Source organism: Passer domesticus, chromosome 10 (genome assembly GCF_036417665.1).
Source record: "Passer domesticus isolate bPasDom1 chromosome 10, bPasDom1.hap1, whole genome shotgun sequence".
Lineage (NCBI taxonomy): Eukaryota > Metazoa > Chordata > Aves > Passeriformes > Passeridae > Passer > Passer domesticus.
The window spans coordinates 27,480,285-27,507,718 of NC_087483.1; the positions used below are offsets into that span (position 1 = coordinate 27,480,285).

General features: G+C 50.0%; 1 protein-coding gene across 1 annotated transcript in view; it reads right to left on the minus strand.

The window, feature by feature from the left end:
• Positions 1 to 20,078, minus strand: part of LOC135308974 (unconventional myosin-X-like) — an 87,761-nt gene extending 67,683 nt beyond the window's left edge. Inside the window, exons 1-3 of the mRNA XM_064434750.1 lie at positions 19,954 to 20,078; positions 5,947 to 6,045; positions 674 to 832 (exon numbers count right to left, since the gene is read on the minus strand). Coding sequence (XP_064290820.1) covers positions 674 to 832; positions 5,947 to 6,045; positions 19,954 to 19,974 — 279 coding nt within the window. The 5' untranslated portion in view covers positions 19,975 to 20,078. The remainder of the gene's footprint in view (positions 1 to 673; positions 833 to 5,946; positions 6,046 to 19,953) is intronic.
• Positions 20,079 to 27,434: the final 7,356 nt, after the last annotated feature.

Below are 27,434 nucleotides of genomic sequence, written 5' to 3' on the forward strand. Positions count from 1 at the left end.
TATGCAACACAGACAGAGATTTTCATTTTTTGTGTCATATTCTGAAAATTCTGTGTGCACATAGCGTGGACTAGCAAGGTAAGACAGTCTTTGTAATCCATCTTCCTTGTTGTCTCCAAGTCTTAGCAGAGCACTGCCATCCCAGCAGTTCAGGGATGTCTTGTCCATGTCTGTGCAAGGAGAGCAGAGCAATCAAAAAAAAACAAAAGGCACAGCTGCATGTAAAAGCAGAAGAGATGGGCAACAGGTTTGTATTCCTAGTTTTCTCAGGCAGTGTCTTTGTCTGTTGGGTCAGGAGGGATACTCAGCAACCACCTGTGTACATTGCATCTTCCATCCTGCTTGGCCTTACAAACCATGGAACATCCATAATGGGGAACCTGGGGAATGTGAGTGACAGCCCACCAAACATGGATGTTCACAGAGGATACAGAGCTGTGCAATTACCACAAAGCTCAGAGGTGAACATTCATGTTTTGGAAGCTCCTCCACAGAGGCAAAGAGGCCCCTCTGTTAAGGGTAGGATCTCACAGGGATGATGGAACTGGCAAGGCAGGAAATCCCCTCCAATTCCTATCCTCAAGAGACAAGGATAACATCAGTACTTCACATGCAAAGTGGCAGCCCTGAAGCTAAACAAAAAAACCATTAAGGCAAAAGGAAGAGCACTTACATAGATGTTACCCTGCTGGTAGCGCTGGTGAAGGTTAAGCAGGATGGCAGCTTCATGCAGATCTCCCAGCATGGACATGTCTTCTACCCCATCAACGCTGGTCTGGTGCATGGGTAAGACCTTTTCTCTGGACAGGGTGGCCTTGGGGTACTGGAACACCTGGAAGAATGGGGAGCAGGATAAATAAGCCAATGACACCTGGGCACATGGTCTGATTTCCTACCAGAAATGTGCACCTTTATATTTTGGCACTGGAAAAAGAAATTAATAAGACACAGATCTGCTCCCTACTTTTACAGTCAGCCTTCCCTTCCTTTTCCTACATATTTGAGCCCTCTGGCCAGAAACTATACAGCATACTCCCTTCCTTTGCTACACAGCAAAACTCTCACTTCCACAAGTGATGGGGACAAATCAACACAAGGTTACTTAATTTCCCCTTAACAGGAGCAGGGCACCAGCCTCCAGCTGCCAGGCTAGACAGGTATTACACACTGCACTCATGACTGTGAATAATGATGGCAGCTGCTCCCAAGAGACCAGGAACAGTCTTTCACAAAAAACACAGGTGAGATCATGTCTCTGACCGTGGGCAAGTAGAAGAAAAAGCTAATTCACATTGCAAGTTTGGCCCTGCACTCTCCATAGCAGCAGCCAGAGAGCATCTGGAAGAGTTTGTCATCTCAAGAGCAAAGGAAAGCAAAGCGTATGAGAAGCCAAATAAAGTAGTGACATTCTCTCTGTGTGATGACACGTATGTGTATGATACAGCTTTCAAAATATTTGTACAGTGACACCTATTAACTTCTGTCACTGCTCTAGGAAATACTCATCTCTGTGCAGTTGCACTCATCTTGCTTCAATTGCTGCATCCTTCTTCCTGCTAGAGCTTTCTCCTCCTCAATAACCCACTCTTCAGTTATCAGGTCATCTCCTTCACCTCCTTTCAACACAGCTGAGATTATGTGACTGTTCCCCTCCACCACATGCACATCCCAGCCCTCCTTTCCTCCTCCTCAGGCACGATGCTGGCATTTCACGCAAGTTATTTCAGTTGCTTCCCACTCTTGGATTCAGCCATGTGCCATCTCCCACCCAGCATCCAAAGCTGTGCTAGATGGTAAGACCCAAAGAGAGACAGATGGGAGACTTCATATAGGCATCCTGGAGAAGGAAATTGCTCCACAGTAACCCCTCCAAAGAATCTTGTGCTTTTCCTCCTCTCCTGGGGCTCTGGTCTCTATCTCATTTCCATCCCTCCTTGTCAGCCCTTCTGAGTGCCAGGGAGAAACTGTCGGGCTCCATAGAGAACCAGCTCTAATCTGTAGGGTTGCTCTAAGTGGTTTCTGCTGCCCACCTCCTCGGAGTGCTCGGGCTGCTGTCTCTGCTGGGGAGAGGCTGTCCCTGCAGCTGCAGGCTGCAGACAGAATGAGGTCACCCAGCCCCCTCCAGCGAGCCACCCCTGCCAGTCCCTCGCAGGGCGCTCACCGCTGCAGCACGCTGCAGGTGCTCACCCTCCAGGGCTCTGAGCTGCACCTGCAGTGCAGGGCAGCAATAACCCAGCACAGCATCCCCTGCAAGATCACCACGATGCACATCCACAAGAGCAGCTCTGTTCCGGGAGGGAGCTGGGCAGGAGAAGCTGGCTCAGTCCCTCAGGTGCCTTCACCCCATTTCTGACCAGTCACACCTGCGACTGTGTGGCAAGGACTACTCTGCCTCTTCCACTGGCAGACTCCTTCTTTCACAGCCCACTTCTTTCACCAGCCAGGAGGCTTTCAAAAATACACAGTTCACGTTCATGATCAGTATAAAACAAAGCCCAACCCAGCAAAAAGGCTCTCTCCAGGCCTCTCCACACCAGTTCTGCTCCTGGGTGTCAGACAGCTCTGACTGCCAGCAGAAGGATCCCCCACTCTGCAAGCATGACCCTAAAAAAGAAAAACACTTTTTCTTCTTTAGAGCAGAGACCTCAGGCACTTTCACGAGAAAACTGAGGGAGCGGAAAGGGAGAATGGGACAATTAAATTCAGGAGAGAGTACAAGCTGCAGATGCACAACATGAACTGGACTGTCAGGAACAAAATCAGTGCAGCACATTCAACCCAGGAGGCAGCAAATGACCCTGGATCTCTCTTGTCCACTGACTTACATAAAATTTGGAAGAGGACAAGTAAAAAACAGAATGATGTGATTTTCCCTTATATCTGCCTGGTACTTATTCATTTACTACTGCTCTGTCAGCACTTGCAGCCATTTGGGCCAGAAGAGAAACATTAAGAAAACATTTAGACAAAAAGCTGAGTGGACAAGTGTCCTAAAAGATATCAGGCAGCTGGCAGCACTTGTGCCCAGAGGCTGCCATGCACAAAAAGTGATGGGTCAGAGCTCATTTCCTTGTTCTTGTAGACAACATGGGAGGAAATGGAACCCTGAAGAGGAGCAGGGGTCCTAAATACACAAGTAAATTATTATTAGGGCTTAGAAAATCATGTTATACCTGTCTTCAGCCACTTGACTGGGGCCTACAGCCCCACTGAGGTTTGGGAGGTGATGGCTCTGTGCCTCTAAAAGACACTTGTGACATGTGGGAGAGTTTTCAGGTCTTCCCTAGCACTGGAAGATTCATTTGCTCTCTGTCCTCCAGGGAAGAGGGTAGTTTTTCCAGTCTCTGTATCACCAACAGGCTGCAAGGATCATCCATGCTCCTGGACACAGACACATGTCCCAAGACTGTCAAAGTGACTTTCTTCAAGGAGCTCAGAGGTTTGAGACACAAACAGGATGATGCTCCACCCTCAGAGTCCCAGTAAGGAAGCTTTTGTTACCCCACTGCTCACACCTGGATGCTTCCAGCAATCTGCCAGGGGAGCAATTTCAGAGATCCTCCCCCACCATCCTGTTCCAGGAAGGGAATGCCAGGCTGATGTTCAGCACTACTGAGCTGAATATGACAGCTGATTTTTCCTGAAGCAAGTAGGAACTCAGGCAAACTGATCTCTCAGCAAAGTTGCCCCCAGAATATCTATTTTTTAACAAGCTAATATATAAAACACAAAGTTATTGGTGTTAATAAGCAGATGTTTATTTTCGGGAAGGAAAATAATCAGCTTCCAGTCTAACAGGCACCTCACAGTCAAAGATTTCTACTTTCTTACCAGTGATAAATTCAATTTGCCTCAGATTTAGCCCAAAGTGAGGGTGCAATGACCATGACTCTCTCCAAGGCCCTGCAATGGTCAGGAATAAAGCAAAATCTGGGCAGCAAACAAGCCAAGATGAGGCTTGCCAGTGCTGCTCACTGGGCTCAGCAAGGGAGAAATGATTCCTTTTCAAACTCAGTTCCATCCATTAGTGCCATCCTGAGCACAAAAGCAAAGCTCCCACCTGGCATCCAAGTTATATTTATCCATAAAGCATTTGGCTGTTTTGTCTGGATCATGGTTTCCAATCTTGTGTTTCATAAGCAAAGCTCCTCCTTTCCTCCCAGGAAGTCACATTTCTGATGGATTTACCGCTTGAGGTGTTTTGAAGGAAGTGAAAACAAATGACAAAAGCTTTGAAGCATGACTGGACTTCTTACCTCAGAGCTGCAGGGATGCTGGGCCACAGCAAACATGAGGACACTAGATTTGGGGGGTCCTATAAATCAGAGGGATCAACTGCCCCACCCAACCCAAAGTGAAGACATTTATCAGATTCCCAACAGGGACAGGACTGCCAGTCCCTCCTGTGGGTATGAAGAATGAATGTGGCAGGTGAGGGAAGCACACAGGACAGCTCTTGTGGGTGGCACTGAGTAAAGAAAGCCCTTTAATGATCACCATGAGCTTTTACTCCACCAGCCATAAAGCACATGCTCCTCCAGCCTAGTGGTTTCTTGTTTCATGGAAGAAAAAAAACCCAAACCTAGCTTTTTTTTTTTTTTCCACACCTGTAAGCCACCAAGCATTATCCTGAGCATCTTTTCCAGCATACAGGGCACTGGCTGGAGGTGGGTGCACCCACAGAGACAGCTCTAAAGTGGGATTTCTGGCGTCCTTTCAGAGTGCCAGGTGGGTTTGAAAGATTTTACAGGGCCACAGAAGCATGTCAGAAGAGACAGAGCTGGGAAAGTCACAGAAGTATTCACCATTTTTTGTCCCTCTGGAGGCTGCTGCATTACCTGTGATGCCATAAAACGTGTTAGTGATATCCAGCACTCCCAAAACAAGTCCACTCCTCAAGAAGGGGTCTAAGAGACTACAGCAAACAGATTTTAAAAATCTGTGTTTGATAGGGGAATTTCCAGCTCTGAGAAACAAATCAGGCTCTTTATAAAAGAATGATTACTTCAAATCTTTCAAGGCAAGACTGAAAAACATGACAGTCCTACCACTAATTCCACAAATTTAGAGCTCTAAATCCTCTTCCCCCGGTGCCCTCCTTTGTTTGCCAGGTAAGAGGCTGAAGAAAACCTGTCCATTTTTCTGTAACAAAGCAGCCACCTGCAGGGCCCAGAACAGCTGAGCAGGTCTAATTGCTCACTGCTGGAGGGCACAGCGCTGCCCATTTCCCCATCCTCCTCCCAGCCCAGGCACCAGTCTGACTCACCAAGAACCTCCCCGACGGCTGTGGATAGTTTTCCCAGGGTGAGCCAGGCGAGCTGACTCACTGAGGACTGGGATGATCCCCAGAGGTCCCTTCCTACCCATATTATTCCATGAGTACTGCACCAGGGAACCACAAGGAGCACAGGACTGGAAATCAGGCAGGAAAGAAGCTTGTTCTTATCACTGTTGGAGAGCTCTGCTCTCAGGGGAGCTTGGCTGTCCTGCTGAGCTGTCCTGAGCACTTCTGCTGCCTTTACACACTGACTGGCACAGGGAGCCCACTGCCACGTGCCCCTGGCACAAAGGGCTGACAGCAAAAGCTGCTGAAGCAGCTGGTGGTGAGAACAAGTAGCCCTGCAGTGGCACATCTTGGCAGGAAGGGCTGCTTGGTTATTGGAGCCTCCTTCCAGGAGCATTTAACCAATATAATGATTTTGTTAGGCTGTTAATGCAACTCCTTCAAAGATGGCAGAAGGGAAACCAAGAAAAGTGAGACAGGCAGAGAAATGAAGAGAACAAGAAGAACAATATTCTCTTTTTAACATTTGTTACATCTTTGGAATAACAGAGCCAGGTCACTTTTCAGAGAGAATTGCAGCATTTCCATTGATAAATTTCAACATGATGGTCACACAAAACCAAGAAGTCCACAGGGCACAAACTGATGCAAACTTCACTTACCATGCCATAATCTGAGGTGAAGAGAACATTTCCATTGGCACACAAGCCAACAGTGCATGGCTGCAGCTGGTCCTGCTCCTGCAGCCATACCCTGGCACCCTGAAAAAACCAGAAGACATCCCATTAGAAAGAACTGGAGCCTGTGAGATCTGCACCCAAGGAAAGATGGGAGAAGCTGCAGTATTCAGAGGCTACTTCCAAGCTACAGTTGCTTAAAATATTTAAGTAAGTCCTACTTACATTTTTCAGAGACATTTGGCTTGTTTTTTCTAAATGTTACATGAGCGGAAGAAGAAGCAATTTTAATGAGCTTCACCAAAGCTCATTAAACCGGAAACCAAAGTTAGGAAACACCAATTTTTACAGAAAGTGTAATGGAGAGATACCAACACATAGAATAGTTGGTTTGACTGTCTAAATATTTTAAAACGTGAAATAGCTGGTCATTAAAAGTCATGCTACGATAATAATAGAAAATATAAATAAAGCATGTTTACAATGTAAACAACACACCCACGCATCATTGTAAGTCAAAATGCTTCCAGAAATCACCAGCTAAGAGGATTTCACAGAGCTTTGTTTGCAAACTCTGGCAAGAGTTTCCTTTGGTAAATGACATGACCTGAGTGTTTTTCTGATGTATATATACACCGAAGTGTACACGATGGTCCGTACGTCTGATGCATGTATGCACTGGTGTTTATGTCTGGTTTTATATACGATGTTTCACATGCATTAAACATTTTAAACTTCTCCATGTCTCTCAAGACAAGCCTGAGCACAAACCCAGATTTCTGGTAAAACACATGCAGGGATCTGCAGGACAGGTAGATCTCATAGCTTGCCTACCAAAACAGTAGGGAAAACAAGATTGCTGGATTGGCCTCTTCTGCCTGTGGGACCTGGAACAAGGGAAAGAGCAGGAGCATGAAGGCAGATCAGGGCGAGCATGACCTGCAATTACAGAGCTAGGCATGAGGTCACACCACATTTCAGTTATTGCAAACTAATCACTTCCATGCCTTCCTATAGAAATCACATGAACTCTGCTTAGATAAATATTGAGAAAAATCCAAAGTGTTCAACTGTTGAGTAACATTAGGGCCATTCTCCCTTTCATCGATTCACAGACTTTCTTCCTAATTTTTTTTATGCCCCTAAATTATTGATCGTGAGCTTTAAGCCCTTCCTACCCTCTTAATCCCATCAGCACCATTAGCTCTTTGCTTGTAGGCTTAATATGTTTGAAGAAATTGAATAGTGTTTCTATATTACATTATACAAAATGTGAAACACTAATTCTATTTTTAATGATTTGTTTTTCGTTTAGGTGGGTTTTTTTTAAACTGCTTAAGTCACTCTAAACACTTTAGTACCCTGGACTTTCCTTGCTGTAGGAGATACATCTATAGGCCAATCTCCAGTCCTCCCAATAAAAGATCTGGGTTTAATGACATTAAAAAGGTGTACATAATTCTAGCTTTACTGCTGCGCTCTGGTCTAGAGTTTCCTCATCAAACAGATTAATCTCTCCTCTCTAAGTGAATTAAAAGCACCATTGCATCTGATCAGCACCTAAACCCATGGATGGCCTGCAAAGATCATCCTCATGGCCAGTGAACAATAGCAATAGAAAAAAATGGAATTTTACATTAGACATTTGAGATCCCAGAGAGCTGGTATGGACAGTACATCACACACAGATTTTGAGGAACTATATGGAAGATTTGTTACATCCTCTTAGGTTTTCCAAAACTCTGGATGCTTGAAATAAAGTGTCCGGAGGCATTTGGGCAAGACATTGCTGTTGAGAAATCATCAACTTCCCAAATCACATTCTGACTAGTATGCATAAACATATGAACATCAACACGTGTTTAAAGATTTTTTTGCTACTTTCATCAGACTCCTATATACCACCGTGGTAGAAAGCAAAGAGTCAGAAAACAGGAAGGTTGTGTCTCCAAACAGTGGGATGAAAGAAAGCCTTTTAAAAGACACTTAGTGTAAACATCCCCAACAGTGCATTTCGATGCCTTCAGACACCAGTAACCCAGGATGGCAGTGATGAGAGCCTGAGGCAAGCGCAGTTTAATCAGAAGACAAGTCTGCAGCCCGCCATGCACACTGTGCCCCGATGCCACGGCACGCACCCCTGCGCATGGCAGCGTGCCACCACCACAGCTCCCGACACAGGGGTCCAGCTTACACAGACCTTCCCCTCCCTGAGCGCAGAAATCAGCTTGGAGCTACAGCCAGCTGATCATCTGACACAGAAGAGACAATCCATGGGCAGGAATACTGCTATTGAATAGGTACCACTTAGAAGGGAAAAGGGGAGATAGCTGAGTGATGCCATTGCCTATCTTCAATTATCCAAAAGTCCAGACTGACTCAGACCCCTCTCCCAGCAGAAGCCCATGTGCAGAAGTATTAACAAATACTCCTCCAAGGAGACATAGCCCTTTTGTACAACATCACACAAGCTCATGGCACGTCCTTCTGTGTGCTGCTAAGGAATAGAAGTCAACATGCTGAAACTCACAGGCCCTGTGATATTTCAGCTGCCCAGAATGACTCACTTCAGTTTACTCTGATGCTGTAGCTGTTTGTACAACAATTGCCTCTGCACAGCAGAGTAACTGCACCCATTTATGCTATTTCCAAAAGGAATATTGTGCTGAGACAGCCAGAAAAGGAACCACAGAGCAAATAATTATTGTAATTTCTGCCCAGCATAGCCATAGCCCCATTTCCTGAAAGCAGAGTTTGTTTTAGTGCATCTCCTTCCACCAGCCCTTTTTTCTAAACATGAAATTCCCCAAGGAGCCTTGACTAAGTACAGGAGCAGATGGTGGCACCAAAGAGACTGCCCTCACTTTACTCCACTCTCCAGTGCCACACAGCTCATTGATCAGTTGAAAATATTAAATTGAGCAGAAAACCCAAAACCTGCCAGGCAGCAAGGCTGAACTTCCATAGGAGGAGCAAGGTCAGTAGGAGTGAGCAGTGCCCAGCAGCAATGTGCCAGCTCTGGGGGCTCCAGCTCCCACAAGCACCAGAGATGATGGGAAAACCCTGCTCTTCTAGGAAAAGAGTAAAAACCCTTCAGCTTTCATTCTGATATACAGAAGGTCCACCCTCACCCACAGACAAAACAGTTTAACAAAATGAAGCAACAAGCAATCACCAATTTGAAGAGAACATCTTAAAAGACAGAGAAGGAAGAGCAGTGATGATTTTGTGTAACCACTTTCCATCAAATAAAGCTGGCTGAATACTGATCATACCGTTAACTCAAGCCCCTTATATAATGAGCTCATCCCCACCCAATTATTCTTTTACTAGGAGTTTATTAGGTTGGTCTACTGCTTTGGTTTAAAAGGGAACAAGAGCAGGAACTGAAAGGAAGAATAAAACAGTAATGTACCAGTTCCTATATCAAGGGCAGGTCACTCAGATGTTAAACAAACTCCAAGACCAACATCCTCATTCCTATGGCCTCTGTCCATGAACTTGCCTTGCCACAAAGTGCACAGCAAAGCACAATCCTGAAAAGTGATCTTGTACCATGGGGCTGTAATTTAGAAAATAAAGCTGCTTGCATACAGAGAGCAGTGTTTGATCAGTACTGGCCCATGGTCACACCATCATGCCTTCCACTGTGGACAGCAAACTCTAAGATGTCATTTCTCAGTCCAAATAACACATAGCACTTTGGATCCTAGACTCAGAAATAAATAACATTTCCTGCTATTCATGATATCAAAATTCAATTGAAGCCGCAGATTTCTTGGCCTTATATGCCTTTTTTTTTTTTTTAGAGTAACTGAAACCGGATGTTCTCCCTTGCACTCACATGCCCATATCTCATCTCAGGAGATGCACTGTGGTGTGTCAGCAGGGAAAGAATAAGGGAGATCTTGTGTGCTGCACCCATGGAATGGGCAGAGAGGCAGAAAGGCAGCACACAGCCCTTACTGCAGCAGCAAGGCATCCACACGTTAAAGCAGAGCGTGTAGCCAGCAGCTGCATCCTCATCAGTTATCAGCTGTTGAAGGCAGCAAGGTAAGCTCCAGAGCACAAGAACAAAACTCTGCACATGCAGGTGCCTTGGCCTCTCCAGGGCCTCCCAGCCCAGCAGGACACCCATTCTTGGGGGATTGACATGAGAAAGTATTCCACAGCAGAAACAAGTCTTCCTATTCTGTTCTCCTTACTCCGTGTTCTGGACTACCCTTGAATCTTCACATTTTCCCAGGATGTCCTCTGTCTTTTATAAACTGCTTCTTCCCAGGCACAAGCAAGAATGAGCTGCCCCAGCTGAACTTCAGGACACAGCAGGGCTGCCTCTCTCTGACTGTACTTAGACATCCCATTCCTCCCTGTGCACAAACCTACACAACTGCCAGGAGTAACATGCTCAGGAGGGGCTACACCAGGATGGCTGCATCAAATTTCCAGGGGTTATTCAGAGAGGAAAATTGGTTTTGTTTGAGTGTGTGAAAGGAACACACAATTGTCTGCTTTTTCCAGTACAGGATGTTTTTAATGTTTTCTTTGTATTTAAACTTGACTGTCTCAGCCTCCAACCTACAAACACAATACTACAAGAGGTTCTTGCAGTGCCTTCCTTGATTTAGGTAATTGTACCAAATCAGCCATTCTGCAAAGGGCAGGGATGTCTCAAAAATGTACACCCCTGCACTGAGAATCTGAGACAAAAACCTCTGTGGGTGCAACAAGTTTTCAACTACAAGTACTACATACATAACTCACCTTTGTCCTCCCAGCACACTGAGGCTATTCAGTGGGTATTGGGCATCCAAGCCTTGTGTTTCTCCTGGCAATGGATCCACATGCCCCTAGGCTTAGGAAAGGCTCTGCTAGCAGCATAGTGCTGAGCCAGCTCTCTTCCCAGCCTCAGTGGGTTCTGTGGTTGCAAACCACGAGGCAGAGACTGGGCTAGAAAGGCCCTTGCAATTCAGACAAAGCTGGAATCAGGTTTCAATAAATGCACTTTCCAAGAGATTGATCTGGGTGATCATGAATAAGTGATAGGACAAATGTAAAGAGCCTTAGCTAATGGATGTAGGATTGGTGGGGAGGGGAGTCCCTGGCAGCCTAGACCCATATGGTAAGGAATGCAACTTTGCTGTTTTTGTGATGGCAGGCTGAAATGAAGCCATGGGCTGTATCCGATCAGCAAAACCAGGACCAGCTGCTGGAAGGGAGGAGCAGCCCAGAAATCACAGGTAAGAGTGACAGAAGAGACAGCTGAGTTGGCAGCAGCCAACATGGAGCAGCTGGCAAGAGGGAAAACACCTGCAACAGCAGTAGGGATAACAGAAACAAAAGTCTACTTCTCATCAGGCATGAGGAAGACACACTGCAGAGCAAAAAGGGACTGGATTGTACCTGTCTGGTCTCACAATTCCCACACAGCAGCTCACTGAGCTCAGGCAGCCCCTGCAAGCCAGCAGGGCTCAGAGCTGGGCACAAACTGCAGCCACGGATCCTGCTACTCCAAAGCTGCAGCCTAGGCTGAGCCCACGACTCATTCTGGTTCTGCCAATTAGCAGCACCGTTCCTCACTAATTAAGGAGCAGAGCCCTCAGTCTGCCAGCAGCTTTGCAGAATAGCAGTATCAGGAAAAGGTTTGTGCTTTTTAAATAATCTAAGAGCACTAGGAGTTTGTCACTTCTGGTCACTGATGTATATGCACTGCTTCCCACTCCCCTTTTGCCTCCCCCTCCCATCTGTTCTGTTCCTGTCTCCTCCCCCAGTTTGGCTGCTGCACAGCTTCTCTTCTCGCTCTCCAGAACACCTCCAAATATTTCCCAGGAAATGCCTGGTTCATGGAGGTAATTCTTAATCTTCTCAAAGAAGCAGCTACACACTTCAGGAACCACATGAACTGCTTGTCATGGGAAGGGAGGAACGAGCCCCCAGCTGTTTTTCACATACTTCAGAGCTGCCCTTTGCCATGAGCACAAGGTGCACAGAAAGGAGGCAGGTGTGAATCCTTCCAGACTTCACTGTAACTCTCTCCAAGCTCAATTTAATACGAGCTGACCCCTGCAATTCCACCATGGGCAGTGGAGTCACTCTCCTTCTAAGATGAATAGTTCTACAGTTTGCAACCACCTGAGAAATTCTCACCAGTCTTGAAAATGCATACTGAATTTCATTATCTTCATAGAAGTAAACACCATTTCCATGCCTTCATTACAAGCTCTTCCCTGCCTAAAACTTCAATTAGGAACTGAATTAAAATGAGCTGTTCCCCAAGCACATTGATCACATGGGTATCTACAGATGTGTATTCCCTGTCACATCACAGCAACACTGGCTTTCCTACATCTCTTCTGTAGCCCTGAAAGGAGGTAACCTGGCATCTGCTAAAGCCCAGCCTGGCCCTAGCAAAACTTCCCCTGAGCAGCTTGCAGCTCAAAACTGAGCAAGTAAAAGGTATTCCTGTCCTGCTCTCAACTTGGGCAGTGCTTCTCAAAGAAGCCTCTCCCACTTGCCACCAAATATACAGTGAGGCAGCTTCCTTGCAGTTCCCTCCCTCCTTCAAATTCAGCCAATGGCTCCAAGGGTGAGGCTGGGCTGATGGACAGTTGAGAACTCTTCGAGGTCCACAGAATAGAGCTCAGATCTCAGGAAGCCACAAGGATGCAGTGGTCTGCCACTGAGCAGCCCCAGTGCCACATCTTTTGTAAAAATCTCAGACAAGAGCCCTGAAACTATTTGTTCTGCAATGTTTATTATGCATAATTTGGGATTACGTCCAGTATCTTTTTGCATCTTGCCACATCCTTAACTTTCCCTACCCTGTGGAGTTCTACCATCTAACTCACACATTTTACAGAAACGTACGCTTTTAAACCAGTCTCATCACTGTGAAGCAGAAAATCCCTTTTTCTTGCAGTCAGAGGTAGAGGCACAGAGGAATTCAATCCACCTTCTCTGTCTCATCCATTATTTTCTGCTCTTTTGCCATGTCTCCCCCTATTTGTCATTTCACCAATAAAGTAATCTCAGGTTTTTTAAACTCTTCATGTGAGACATTTTCCTGGTGTTTGCTCATCCTCAGCATCCTTCATTCAAATACCACCCAGAAAGCAAGGGGAGTGCCCTGAGCTGGGATGCACCGCCAGTCAATCTGAAATAAGAGTGGAAGTAGGGAAAAATGGGGTGATCAACCCATGTAAGAAAGAAGCTGGGAGACAGGAAAGACAAAAGAATCTTTGTTTCTATTTTCTGAAATCACTGGGTACAAAGACGTGCTAGTAGCAGCATCCAACTACTAGACATGGATGGCAGCACTGTGAGTTATCACAGAATCACAGAATAAGCTGAGTTGGAGGGAGCCTGCAAAGATTATCAAGTCCAACTCCTGGCCCTGCACAGGACCATCCCCAAGAGTCACACCATGTGCTCCAGAGTATTGTCCAAACACTTTCTGAACTCTGGCAGGCTTGGTGCTGTGATGATGGAGACATACAGAAGTTTCTAACAAACATCCCTGGAAGGCACCCATCTTGCATCACATTGTGGTGCTGAAGTGCTTTCAGTAAATGGAAAGGCAATAAAACATTTTAAAAATCAACAGGTCCAAGAGTTCCCAGAGATCTGTCCAATAAAGTTTCTCAACAGTTGATATTAGTTTTTTATAAGTCTGGTAATGCTGAGGAAATTCCAAGAAATTGAAAGAGTCAGAGTCTAAATAGCAGTCAAAGCAGGATTATCCCTAGCAACCATGGGTTGCTTAGTCTGAGAACCCCAGGGAAAACACGGAGGTTTTGCTCTCTGCTGTTCCATCTTAAGGATACTCTAACTGTTGCCCAGTGCCAGTTAACATGGAGAAAGAAGTCTAGTCAAAAAGGCTTCTTCTTCCTCTGCATCCAAGCACATGAGATAAATAGGACCATGACTGACTCTCATGGCATTGCCATGTAGAACACAGTTTTTCACTAAAAGTCAGCTCTTGAAGAGCAAGCAGCAGCAAAGGGATCTCAAAACTGTTGTTATGGATGAGGAAATTCACTACAAATTGAGGGAGTTTCCAACAAATGTCTGCAGCAACAGGGTCAATACTATTTTGTATTCTCATCAAGGACCTAAAATCTAAAGTAATACTGACAATACACATGCCAACATCTGGTAGATAAGTAAGTACCCACAAGGATGTGACCATCAGAGCAGTGTGGATTCCACAGCCCCCTGTTAGAACAAAACAGGATTAAAGTACAGCCAAACTGAAAGGTCATCATCAGGAGAGAAGGAATGCAAGGAGTACTTCAAACAGAGGAATGTCTTCTGGAAAGTCACAGACCCAAAGAGGATTGCAAATTGCTGAGCAGAAACTCCCAGGACATTTGGTTGCAACAAGAGTTGATGCATGTCTGGGATGTATAAACAGGAGTAAGGAAGTTTACTGCTTACTTATGCTTTGAGGTGTGAGAAAGAAGTCTTCCAGAAACAACATAAAAGGCTCAGTCATTTTTGCTATTCAGAAAGATCCCTTGTAGTGCAAAAGTATTTGTGAAGATGTTAATGTCATTATGTAGATTTGCCAGAGCTAGGCTGACCTATCTAGCCCAGACAGTGATAGTGGGGGGATTAGAGCAGCATGTGGCCCAGCATGGGCTGCAAACCTCATCTCTGCCCCTGCATCCTCAAGTGACTTAACCCTACTGAGAGGACACGACAGACAGTAGCACTGAGACCCCTCTCTGCTACCTGCTGGCTCACCTTTGCCAGCAACCCAGAGGCAACCCATGCCAGAAAATAATTTTTTGCAGACACAGAAGTTATCTGGGACAAAGCGACTGTCATGAAGCAGAAGACAAGTAGGACCCGAAAACGGATGGATCTGCCAGACACTTTAGAAATGAAGCAGGATTTATTTTAAAACAAGGTTGTGTAACCACTTGAAGAAACTGCAAAAAGCAAGGGATCCTCCAGAAATAAGAAGCTCTTCTAGAAAGTGTGATTCAGCCAAATCTTCATCATTGGCTCAAGATGCAAGTAACAGGAATAAACGGCACTAATACACCCCCCATCATCCTAACCCTAATTTCCACCTTCAAATAGACTGATGACTGGATCGGTGAGAGGCCCCACCACCAGTTCAGTTGCTATGATAATTATTGCACTTGTATGACAGGACCTCTCAGGGCACTGCACCAAGTGGTGCATAACAGGACCTCCATAGGTGCTTTTCCAGAGACTTGGCTCTACAGCACTGCTGAACTGTGGGTGATCTCAGATGGAAACGAGGAGGCAGAACTGCAGAGTTTAAGGTAACTGAAAGACAACCAGGAAATCCAGACTCTCACAAGTTTCAGTCTTAATAATCACATTTAGATAGTTCACATATTCTCCTTACAGCAAAATGGGAAAAAGAAATTGCAAAACGTTTGTGATCATTATGTTAAATGTAAGAAGTGAAACCAGAGCAGAACAAGGTGGTTTTGGAGGCCACAATGGGGCAGCTGCATGCTGGCCCAGGGCAACCTGGCTTCCCTTCATGTGGGGCTCTCAGCGAGAGCCTGTGCCAGCCCACCCTCTTGCTGCTGATGGGATCTGACAAGGTCACAGCTCACGCAGCCTGGCTCCAGATGAATGCCCTAAGGAGGGAGCTAGCAGCACTCCCTCTCTTCCGCCAGACACTTCTCCGTGTCACCTTTGGCACAAGAGCTTTCTTCCTTGCAATTGCTGCTCCAAAACAGGGCAGTCAAACCCTTTTGTCCTATGTCTGCCTCTTTATCACTCTGAATGGTTTAGGGGAGACACAGCTTGGATGGAGGATTCCGTGTAGCTGCATGGATATCTTCAAGGATAGTGGTACTTCTCTGCAGCTGCACTATACAGGCTAATTAAACAGAGAGGGGTTGCTCTGTGTGGTATTGATACAGAGAGCATCACATACACAAGATGGATGTAACAGTCAGCATTTCTTTGTCTCTTCTTAATCCTTATGGGTCCTCTTTCTGGGAGGTCACAATATTCTCAGTAGACTGAGAGGAGGTTGTCAGGGGAAGCTGGCAAAGCACAAGTTCCTGAGAGGTGGAGAGAGGCTTGGCCAGAATACTCCTTCAAAGAGCAGCCTCACTGCTAAAGAAGATGATGTTCTAGTACCTTTTCTTTCCAAGATGGCATTTTCCTGAGACAATAGTTATTAACACATGGGCAGCCTACTGTTATCTGTAAAGACAGCCCATCACTCATGGTCAGCATCATCCACATCAGCTGAACCATTTCCCTCATTTCAGACAAGAGTCTCTAGATAGATTCTCCTGGACATCTGGCCATGTTCCTCTCTCACAGGAGCTCCTTGTTCTCCCAACTGCAGGGAGCATGGGAAGGGCAAACCAAGCTATTGAGGAACCCTAATCCAGCCATGTACAAACCCTTCTCACCCAGCATAACCCGGGCTCCCTGGGGACACAGGTCTCTGGATGATGCATCCAAGCAGCTTCAACAGAGAGCCCAAAGCTGGTGAGAACTGCATGTGCAACTAAAAATCAGACCAGTCCTGTGCCTGCTGCACCCATGATTCAGGCAGGCTCCACAGTGCAAAGGTTCATTCACAGTCAAGTCTTTTCAGTTGTTCTCCTTACCCATGTTCCCCACCTGCCTGAAGATGTTTATGCACATGACTTCATGCCATTAGATACCCAAAGCACAGCAAATTCAGTTGAGTGTCTTGTGGGCAGTAAAGGGGCGCACTCTGTAAACTCCCTGATGGCTTTGTGGAGCAGTCAGGCACTTTCCACTTGCATGAGGTAGTCAGAAGTCAGGGCAAAGCTGCCAGAGCAAAAGAAACCTGGAAGAGATACTTGCTCCCCACCTCAATGTGTGGCCAAGAAAGCAGCTCAGGTGCATGCATGGTGGCAGCTCCAGCAGCCTCAGTACTCCTTCACAGCCATGACTCTGAGGCTCCTCCCTGATCTGCATGTATTCCCGGGAGAGATGGAATCTCCCTATCTCCATGGCAGATGTCCCAGGCCACAAAGAAGAGAAGGGCTGTGGCCAGGGAAGGATGGGGAACATGGGGAATAGTAAGTGCAGACCATGACAACTGTAGAGAGGACAATCCAATCACCACAGCCATGCAGGAAATGAACACAGAATTACCCCGCCTTTCTCTCCCCATGTCAGAAAGCTTAAGAATTTCAGGGGATTTATTTTACAACACAGATGAAAAGCTTTGGATTTCACCACAAGAGCAATGAGGAAAACTGTTTAACACTTAAAATGCCAGGATTTCTAGGCCAGTGGTGCATGAGAAGGAGAGCAGCATCTGTGACTCCACTGGATGCTGCTCCTCGGTGCTGACTGACTATGGGACCATGCTAACTGGTCACTCCAACTGGAGTGCAGAAGGACAGGATGGGAGAAGTGTCTCCTTTAACCCTGTCCATGACATTCTTGCTCCTTAGGGGGGAATTGGAGAGCGAGTCACATCCTCTGTGTCAACCCCACATCCTGCCCACACTCCAGACACAGGGAAACCAAACCATCATCTGTCACCATGCCACAGCCTGGCCTCCAGGGCCCCTCCTCCCTGCCTGGGCACAGGACTCACTGCAGCAGCCAAGCAGGGAGAGGACACACACTCTGCTCCTCCACTCACACCCTGCTGGAGCAAAGGCCTCATCCATCACACCTCTGAGCCATGCTGCACAGCAGAGCTCCGATGGCAGAGGCACACACACATCTTTGTGCTGTACCACTCACTGGGGATGAGGGTTTTCTAATCTGGCCTGCTTGGGACATTGTGGGAGAAGAGCAGCAGCAGCACACTCCCCAGCAGCTCGCTGTCCCTGGGGTCTGCAAGCAGAGGAGGGCACAGCATATGGGAAACCCTTCCACAGGGTCTTGCTGGCACAACTGGCCAAAACTCCCTTGGCAGAACCAGGATGGCAAGTGGGTTGAACCCTCCACAAAGCCATTTTGGTCTCCAGCATGCCAAAGGGGGAACTAAAGGAGCTATGAAGACCCATGGCATCCCCACCTAATCCCAGATACTGTTCACATAGCTGAGTGTGATAATCTAAATGCTGCAAGCACAGCATGGGAGCCTGCTAAGGCAAGACCAAGAGCACACTGGGGTTTAAACTATTCAATAAGACATGACATGCATCCCCTGGGACAAGCTCGTATTCTGCTGCTGCAGAAAGAAGTGAAGCAACTCCCTTCTACTCAGGCTTTCCCTCCCACCAAGAACCCCCATGGAGAAGGAGGAAGAGTGGCTGGGGTGCAGCAAATGCCAAACATTCCGGCTTTGGAGAAGTCACATTCCCTCCCTCCCACCCCCACTGCCTTTCCTGCAATGCAAAGTCTGATGCTTTCCTGCACACACTCACCCTAGTTCTCCAGCCTTGCCTACGTTGCTTCACCAGGATTTAAGTCTGATTTACAAGAGATGTGTGACTCTTAGAGAGACTCTGGCTCCAGGACAGCCCCTCAGCCTTTCCCTGGAAATCCCTGTTTCTTCAGATAATGGCAGAATCGGGCTTGGACAGGTGGGGCTGATGGGTGCTACCTGCTGAGGCGTGCACCTCTGGGCATCCCCTTTCCAGCCTCCCATTCCCATCAGTTCCTTCAGGCTCCTCCGTGGCTACTCCCATTGCAAGAGGCCAGGAGGCTCCTCCTGACAGAGGGGTGGGCATAAAGGCTGTGGTGAAATGGCCCTTTGGGAAACTCTGGCCTTCATCTGATTAGATACAGGCGGCCCAGACTTCCAGGAGCAGCAGGTTAATCAGTTAATGGCTGAAGGATGCTGGGCGATGGATGCCGCATGCTGCGGGGCAGCCCCAGCCGCACAGCCCGGGGGCAGCCACTCCTTCCTCTCTGGGGCCAGATCTGGGAAAACATCTGCTCTGATAAAGAAAGCGCTTCGCCAGGGAGGGGGCAGGCCCGAGCCCATCAGCTGCTCCAGCCCAGCGACCAGGGGCTGTCCAGAGCGCTGCTGGCTCCCCCTCCGCACCCGTGACGCGCAAGGCCAGACACCGGGGTTAATGGCCTGGAAACCATCTGGGGGCTGGAGGGGGCAGATGTGTCATGCCCCAAACAGGAGGATTTCAGACCTCGAGAAGGCCCCGTCACCCCACAGTGTCTGCCGTGCCCACTGCCAATGCCACGGGCACCCACTGGCACCCATGGGTCCAGAATGGGCTGCCCTGGCTTTGCACCCACCTGCCCCTCACAACCAAAGGCATCACCAGGCCGGGCTGGAGACCTGTGTTTGCTCAGGCACGAAAAACGGCTCAGAGAATTTAGGAGCGTCTGGGCTGTGCCCGGCACCTGGCCCCGCGCACTCGGTCGCTCGCTCCCCGTGGCAGCACGGCCGTGTGCTCACCGCGGAGGGTGGGCAGGCGGGACCAGAGCCCGCGGCCAACAGGTACGGGTCCGGCCTCGGGCACCGCTCTGCCCGCCGGCGTGACGGTGACTGGGCAGCGGCACCGAAGGGCAGGGCACTCCCGCCGCCCGCCTGCTCCCCGGCCCGGGGCGCCGGAGGCCAGCGGCTCTGTGACACACACGCGGGCACGAGCAGGCTCCGGACCCTGAAGTCGTTCCAGAGGATTAAGGAGCCGGCACTGGGCAGCCATGACTATCATGCGACAAACCCTCTCCTCCCGCAGGCAGCCCCCGGTCGGCATTGCCGGCACCGCACATCGGTCGGGCTCCCTTCATCCCCCTGGCACGGGTTGCGCGATGCCGCGCCGGGCTGGGGATCGCTCGGGGACAAAACCCAAAACCCTCCGCATCCCATCGCTCCAGAGAAAGTGCAACCCGGACCGTCTCGGCGAGGGGGCAGCGGGGGCGCGGCGCGGCCCGCGGGGAGCGCAGCGTCCCACGGCCCCGGGGCACGGCACCCCGATGCCCGTCTCGCCCTGAGACCCAACCCTGCCGGCCTCCGCCTGGCCCCCGCCTCTCCCAGCCCCGAGCAGCGGCGAGCCCCGCCGCCGTGCCCGTCCCGCCGCTGCCCACCTGGCGCAGAGAGGCGTCCATCGGCGGAGCCGCCCGCGGAAGCGCAGCCGCCGGCTCGCAGCGCAGCGCCGCACCGCCGGGCCGGGCGGGCACGGCGTGCCGGCCCCGCGCCGCGCTGGCCCCGCCTCGCCGGCCGCGGGCAGCGGGAGCGGCCGGGCCGCCCGCTCCGCCCCGCTCCGCCCGCCCGGGCAGCGCGGCTCCTGCGGCGGCGGCGGGGCCGTGCCGGTGCCGGAGCGCTTAGGAGCGGCGTGAGAGGGGCGAGGAAGGAGCGCGCATCCCGAGAGGAGCGTGCGGAGAAGGGCTGGGGTGGGGGAGGCCCGAGCGGCCGGTGCCAGCCACGGGCACGCGGCGGGGACGGGGACCACTGCTGTACACTGCCACAGGAGCCAAGGGCGGACCTGTGTAAGGGCAAGTGGTGTCACCCAGAATTCACCTTTCGGGTTTGGGGTTCCTTCAGCAGACCATCGTAGCGTGATGGGAGGGAGGGAGACCGTTAACAGGAATCCTGATAACAGCTTCGAAATGATGTCTCTGGGATCTGAATCAGGTGGCAAAGAGCAATACTCTGGGCAAAGATTCTCCAGATCATAGTTCAAAGATAGAACTTGATCACAGATAGAAGTGTGGCCAGATCATAATTCCCGAGTGCTCTGTGAAGGTGTTTCTTTCCATCAAAAATTATTTCTTTATTCTGAAAGACAGGAAATCTAATGGAGGGGTGTAGGGGAAGGGTTTTTTAACTTATTATTATTATTATTATTTTAGTCAATAATGGGAGGGTTTTAAACTGCTTAAAACACAGAGAGGGTTCTGAGGTAGATTGTCAGTATCTTGTTCGACATCTGCCACTGGACAGTCACACGAAGCCACTGTCTAACCTGTGATGACCACCCCCACCACTCTTCCACCTTCACTCTGGGTCTTTGGTAGTTTCCTCATATATGAGTCACTGTCAATGTGTCTTTCCATTCTGATACCCAGTTACTGAGAGCTATCCTGAGCATGACTATCCAGGCTCTTTTGTACTTGTGCTGGATTAGTTGAGTCTACACCATTTTCCCTGTCTTATGAAAGCACCATGCAAGACAGTACCAGAAGTCCAACTGCAGTCCTTATCTCATATCTAATACTTCAATCTGCAAGGCTAATTGCTGTGTCAGAGAAAGGGGTAGATCTACTCACAGTGTCCTTGACAGTCCTCCTTACAGCCACACATTTGTTGCCAGGCTGTTTCTGCCACAGCCAGCTTTCTCCTCACAGGAGAGAGGATTCCTGCTGATGCTGTTTCTGCAGACAATTTTGGCTGTTAAGCTTCTCAGTTGTGGCTGGTCACCAGGGGGCCGTGGAGCTCCTCACAACCACAGGAAAGTTGAGGAGCACACTTCTGTCTCCTCTATCTGCCTGACAGCCAGCAGTCTCCACCACCAGACATCCCCTCCCAGACTTCTCTGGAGAAATTCTGGCCATGGTTCCTGTCATGCAGGGTATAAGGGAAGGATACAACCTTTCAAAAGAGCAAGGTTTTTAGCATTTACACTATTGTTGACTGACACTTTCCAAGAGGGAAGTAGAAGATGCCTTGACCCAGTCCTTAGAACAAAGTATCTTCCTAACTCTTCAGTCAATAAACACTGGATTCCCCAAATGGAGCATCAGTGACTGATGCTGTAAACCCTGTAACCTATCAGCCTAGGAGAAAAGCTGGCAAGAATCTTGACAAGAAACATACACCTGAAATTTGTTCCTTTCTGTTACAGGATTAAAGCACTAGTCCTGCATTTGTACAGCCCACTTGGAAACTGCAATCTCTGTTTCCTGGCTGGCTTTAGGTGCTGCTCCTGGGAAGGGGTGGCTGTGACCATCTACTTCTTCACAGCGCTTTGATAAGCAGGTGATTCCTGACTCACCATCACATGAGCCCCACTGTGCAGGAAAAGCCCAGGACCTCTCTCCAGCCCATCAGCCCCCCACTCCTCCCCAACCTCGGGGCTGCCTCCTTCCCCAAACCTGGCACAGTAGTGCTGACTGTGAGTTTGGCAGCAATGTCAGCAACCCAAAGAGCTCCCAACCCTCCTCTCAGCCCAGCTGCACACAGCACAAGAACCAGGATGCCATGGCTGTTCTCCTCTGCCGGTCAGCAGCGTGCTGGGCTCTGGGACAGGACAGCCAGGGCAGGCAGGTGCCGGTGGGTCTGAGCAGTGAGCCATCCCTGCATCCCTGAAAGGAGCAGCCCTCTGGTGCTGCAGGCAGCAGGGCCCCGCACCCAGCCCAGCGTGGCAGCGGCAGACAGTGAGTCAGCTTCCTGCTGGGCTGTCCATGCCGAGGGAAGGTCGGCAGAGGACTGGCAGGAACAAGCTGAGGCAGGAATTCCTCCTGGACTCCAGACAATATCTTAATTTCCTCTTCTGCCACGGGTCTGGCACATTCCTGGGAGGCAGGCAGGCCCGCATGCCCCGCTGTGGGTGGGAAGAATCTGACAGAATTGCTCTCCCATCATCTGTGAAGGGACAAGCTGTGACACCTTGGCTGCAGGTCCTCAATGGCTCATCAGAGCTGTGCTCACAGGGTGGAGGACTGATTTCCTCCACTGTCATCCCTGGGATGATCTCATTTGGGAGAGTCAGCAGCAGAGGAAGGATACCTTGGACATGACAAAGGCATAGGGAGGCAGAGATGCAGAAGGAGGGCACTGTGCTCTGCTGTGCATTGCCACCATCACCACCCCCCCTGCCAAGCCCTGCTACTTTGCTGAGGCAACCAAATCCCACCTTGCCCAAAGCACAGGACAGCCAGGAATGTGTTCACCAAAAATGGAGAACTACTGAGAACAGCAGCCAAAAATCAAGCATGCCACCCATTGCCAGACCCTGATGCAGAAGCACTCTCCTAACACAGACTGCATGCATGCAAGAGGAAGGGGACACACAGAACATGCAGTAGAGTGCAAACTGATCCCACAGTTCTGGCTCTTTCCTTGTTCTAGTTTCACAATTAATTGAAATCAGCTTATAAATCAACACTTGAAAAGGCCAGGTCCTCCCTTCTCCCATTCCCAGACTTGGTCAGTCTGGCCAGGCCAGCCCAGGCTTGGGCTGCTCGAGCTCAGCTGATGAAGCTGTGGATCTCTGCTGCAGCCCCGTCCCCTGCAAAGTGACAGTGGTGGTGATCAAAGCTCTGCCGAAGCTCTCCCTGCCCGGGGCTGCTCTGAGGCTCTATGACAGGAATTAGCCCGAGCTCCTTGGGGACAGGATCCTGTTTGTACCAGATGTGTCCCTGTTCCAGAGGAATGTGATTAAGGATGTCTGGAGAGGCTTTCACAGGGTCACACCGAGCACTGCGGCACCTGCTCCCCCAGAGAGCAGGAGCGTGAGGGGGAGTCCTCCTCCTGAGGGAGGACAGGGTGGGCTGGGGAGGGTTTATTTGTCCTGGGCACCCTGCTAGCTGCTGTATCACTTCAGCCACCAGCAGTGAGCCTGTCTCACTGCAATGCACAGTGCTGCCTCTGCTCACTGGAGAGCTCAGGCCAGGGTGGCTACACCCTTGCTTAGTCTGATCCCAGTGGGAAAAGCTTCTTATCCCATCCAGCCACAGGAATGCCCTCCAGGGCTGCCCTTTCTCTGTAGGTCAGGAAAACAGGATGTCGTCTTCATTTTCAGCCTGAGCACAAAAGCAGATCACTGGAGCAGATGAGCCCAGAGGGTGGATGCTGGGCACATCCACCCCCCTGTGCCCATGTGCCAGCCCCCGTGTGCCTCTGAAGCCCCCTCCTGAGCTGCATCACTGGGGCCAGCCCTACAGCTGGGACTTTCTACCAGCCCCATCTGCACTTGGCCATGCTGACAAACCAAACCCATAATCAGGTATCTCCAGCTTTCTCTGCAGATAGCGGTCCTGGTGCTGTTCCTTCAGCCCAACCCTTCCTTCCTTTCCTTTCCACATCCCAGGCCACACATCCAGCTCCTGGCAGTGACGAGCTGAGGTTCCCTGCCACTGCTCCCTTTGTGCTGCTGCTGCTGGTTTGCTTGGGGCCACAACATATCTGTGTGTGGCTTTTACACCTTGGCCCTCAGAAATGCAGTCCCGGTGATGAGACTTGTGAATGAGGGAGCTGAACAGCACCAGGCCATAATTACAGCAGGAGCATGGGGGAGAGGCCAGCCGAGCGCATCCATCTCATTTCCTCTCCTATTAAGTCTGCTCTGCTTTTGTTTGACCCAGACCAAACCTTGCTATTAATGGCACTATGCTGTGGAGTCACAGATGATTCTGCTACAAGCAGCTTTGTGGATTCTGCTTGACTAAATGCATAAGCAGGGCTTTGCTTGCAGATACCATTCCTCTGTGATTCATGCTGTAGAAAGTACATCAGGCAGCTGGGGTGTAGGCAATTCCCAGACTGGGCTGTTTTGCCAGGGGAGATCTTTGTCTCCTTCACAACCAGCAACCCAGGCGAGCAAGCAAGGAGGTTAAATGGTGTCATATCACTACCCCTGGCTGTGGCTGAATTCTGCTGATGGGTGCTGGTAGCCTGAGCCATGCACGTTTCCTCTTCCTGATCTTGCCTGCAGAGTTTCAGCTTGCAAAATCATTTTTGTGTGAAGGAGAGAGCTCTTCTCGCTGTGCACCTGCAGCCAAACTGATGCCAATCCCTGCCCTGTAGTGTTGTGCTTGTCTCTTGTAAGCCCCTGGAGGCAACCCAAAATGCTGTGCTCCTGGACTAGTGAAGGGAAAAAGCAGGCGTGGCTGTGCTAACACCTCCAGGGCTGAAAAGTGAGTGCAGCCCCAGTTCAGAGCAGCAGTAGGTGGCCCCAGCATCTGGCCATGTGTCTTTGCTGAGGAAGAGAGCCTGGTGCAGCAGGAGGCAGCCATGCCCCAGCCTCTCCCACCCCAGCGAGGTTGCTGTACTGTATGATGGAGAGGGGGGACATCCTCCAGGGACACTGGGCTGATGGATGAAGGAAATCATCCAGCTGGGCTCCTGCAGCAGAGATCACAAGGTCCCCCCTTCTCAGCAGAAATCACATGAGAAGGATTACCCTCCCATCCTGCTCAATGACAAGATCACATCTGGCAGCCCAGGGGGTCACAGAACAAAGTGGCAGGAGAGATGGGGGATGTTGTGCAGCACTGATGCTCAGCACTTCTCCTTGTCCTGACTCCTGCATGGCCCCCTCTGAGCCATGCAGGACACTCATGGGTGCCAGCCCACCTCATTGCTGCTCCCTGCAGGGAAGAAGCTTTGGCAGTCACATTTCAGAGCTCAGCCTGAGCCTTCCCTGTCCACACCCCACAGCAGCATTGCCCCCTCCCTGCATGGGAGCTCATGAGAGCCATCTCTGCAGAGGAAGACACAGCAGCTTGTGACCAGGTATATCCCAGCCAAAAGTATGCACCTGGATGGGGAACCTTGCACAGGCACAAGATTTGTCCCAGAAGTGCCTTAATCACTTCTGCAAAGAGTCCCTTTGGAGACCAGTCCCAGCACAGGCACCTCAGAGAGCCAGAGGGCTGGAGAGCCTTGAGGGGACAACGAGCTGGGATGGATGGGGCAGGGACACAGGGCAACAGCCAGGAAGCAAAACCTCCCAGGGCAAAAGAGTGAAGGCCAGACAAATTAGAGGAGTACTCACCTGTATTGAAGAAACACGCTGTCCAAGCCTGTGCCCAGGGTTCTGACATCCCTGCTAGAAAAATATCCTTTGCTAAGACTTGTGTGAGGGAGAAGAGCTGGATGGAGCTTCATCTCTGCCCAGTAGTTCCGTGGCAATGTCTGTGGGTCTGGCAACTGGCTCTGGGAAAGGCTGGCTGCAGCACAAGGGACATGTCCAAACCTGCTGTTCCCATGGGAAGGAAGGTTTGTGTCCATGCCTGGGGAGAGCAGGTTCCTCCCCTGGCGGTCAGCAGGGCCCTGCTCAGCCCTTTCTTCTCTTTCTGGTGCTTCTCCTGGGGCTGGTGAGTCCCTTCTTTTGAAGGGGAAGTGGATGGTGGGCAGGGGAGAGAGAGTATTGGGCTGGGGCCGTGGCAGGGATGTGCAAGGTCCCCAGTGTTCAGCAGTACTTGCTGAGGGTGGTCCTTGGCATCTGCAACAGCCAGCAGGACCCCAGCACCCCTGAGCTGGGGGTGCTCTTGGGGCTTCACACACAATCACTGTCCCCCTCAGCATCAGCTCTGCCCTCCCCAAAATGGTGCAATTCACATCTGAACAAACCCACTTGTGTTGGGGATTGCAAACCAGAGCCACTCTCACTCCTGCCAATGTGAGGAATGCGCTGTGCTGCCACCTCCTGCCATTGTTACCTGCCCCACGCCCCCCAAACCCCTCCTCATGGGGAAGAGGAAACAAGGTTTTCACAATTTATTTTAATGAAATTTGAGTGTCTGAAAAGCAGACACGAAAGCCCCTGCAAGGACTTTCAGACAGACAAGGGGAAGGGGAAGCTTTGCCACTGGCCCTTGTTCACAGTTTTGTTGTAGACATTATTTTAGCTAGCAGTTTCCTTAACTTCCCAGCCACACAGCTGTGTGAACGGGTGCCAGTGGTATCTGACAACACAGTGTGCCAGTCCCTCCTGGCTGCAGAGAACAAAAATAACTGGAGAAGATAACTTGAGTGTACTTGAACCCAGGTAGCAGAAACAGAAACCCAAACAGTTTGCTTAAACAATACAGTTGTTTAGAATAATAAGGTTGATAATTTTGGGAAAGGACCTTCTATTTTTAAGTCTCTGGACAGGCTTACTTTTGTAAAAATAAACCCCTTCTCATATAGCAAAGGAGAAACTTCTGGTAGGAGAGCAGTCCTGGTCTGGTATAAGTGAGTCCCCTATCAGGGACACTTGTCCCATCCCAGAGCACTCCCTGAAGAACTGGGGGCCTGCGTCTGCAGGTATTTTCCCCAGCCCCAGCACAGGAGCATCCCCTCAATCTGCAGGCAGCCCCTCAGCTGCTCCCCCTGCAGTGCAGCAGTAGTTTGTGATCCAGCAGGCTCCTGGTGTGCCAGCACCCAGCAGCCTCTGCCTCCTCCTCTGGTCTGACTGAAGTGGGGTACCCCATGGAGTGCACCCCTTGCAGCCCCTTTACTCCTCCTGCCTCAGCCCATCCCTGCTGCCCTCCTCTCCATGCACCCACTGTCTCTCCTTTGGCAGAGCAACCAGGACTGACTCCGAGCTGGACAGACATCCCACTCTTTGAGCAGCCATGCTGCTTCCTCTCCTGCAGGTTCTGCAGTGCTGCCAGGCCCTGGAGCGAGTGCTACGAGGCACTGCCTGCCCCCAGCACACCCAGCTCACAAACAGGATGGCCACCACCTGTGTACCTGGGCAGGCTCAGCCCTCTCTCTTTGCCTCAGCAGCCATCATCAGCATCCTGCAGCACTGGAGCAGCCAGTGACTGACCATGGGTGGTGGGACTTCCACACACTCCCAGCAGCAGCACCCTGGAGAGCAAGACTGGAGGACATCCAACCCACCACCTGGCCAGCA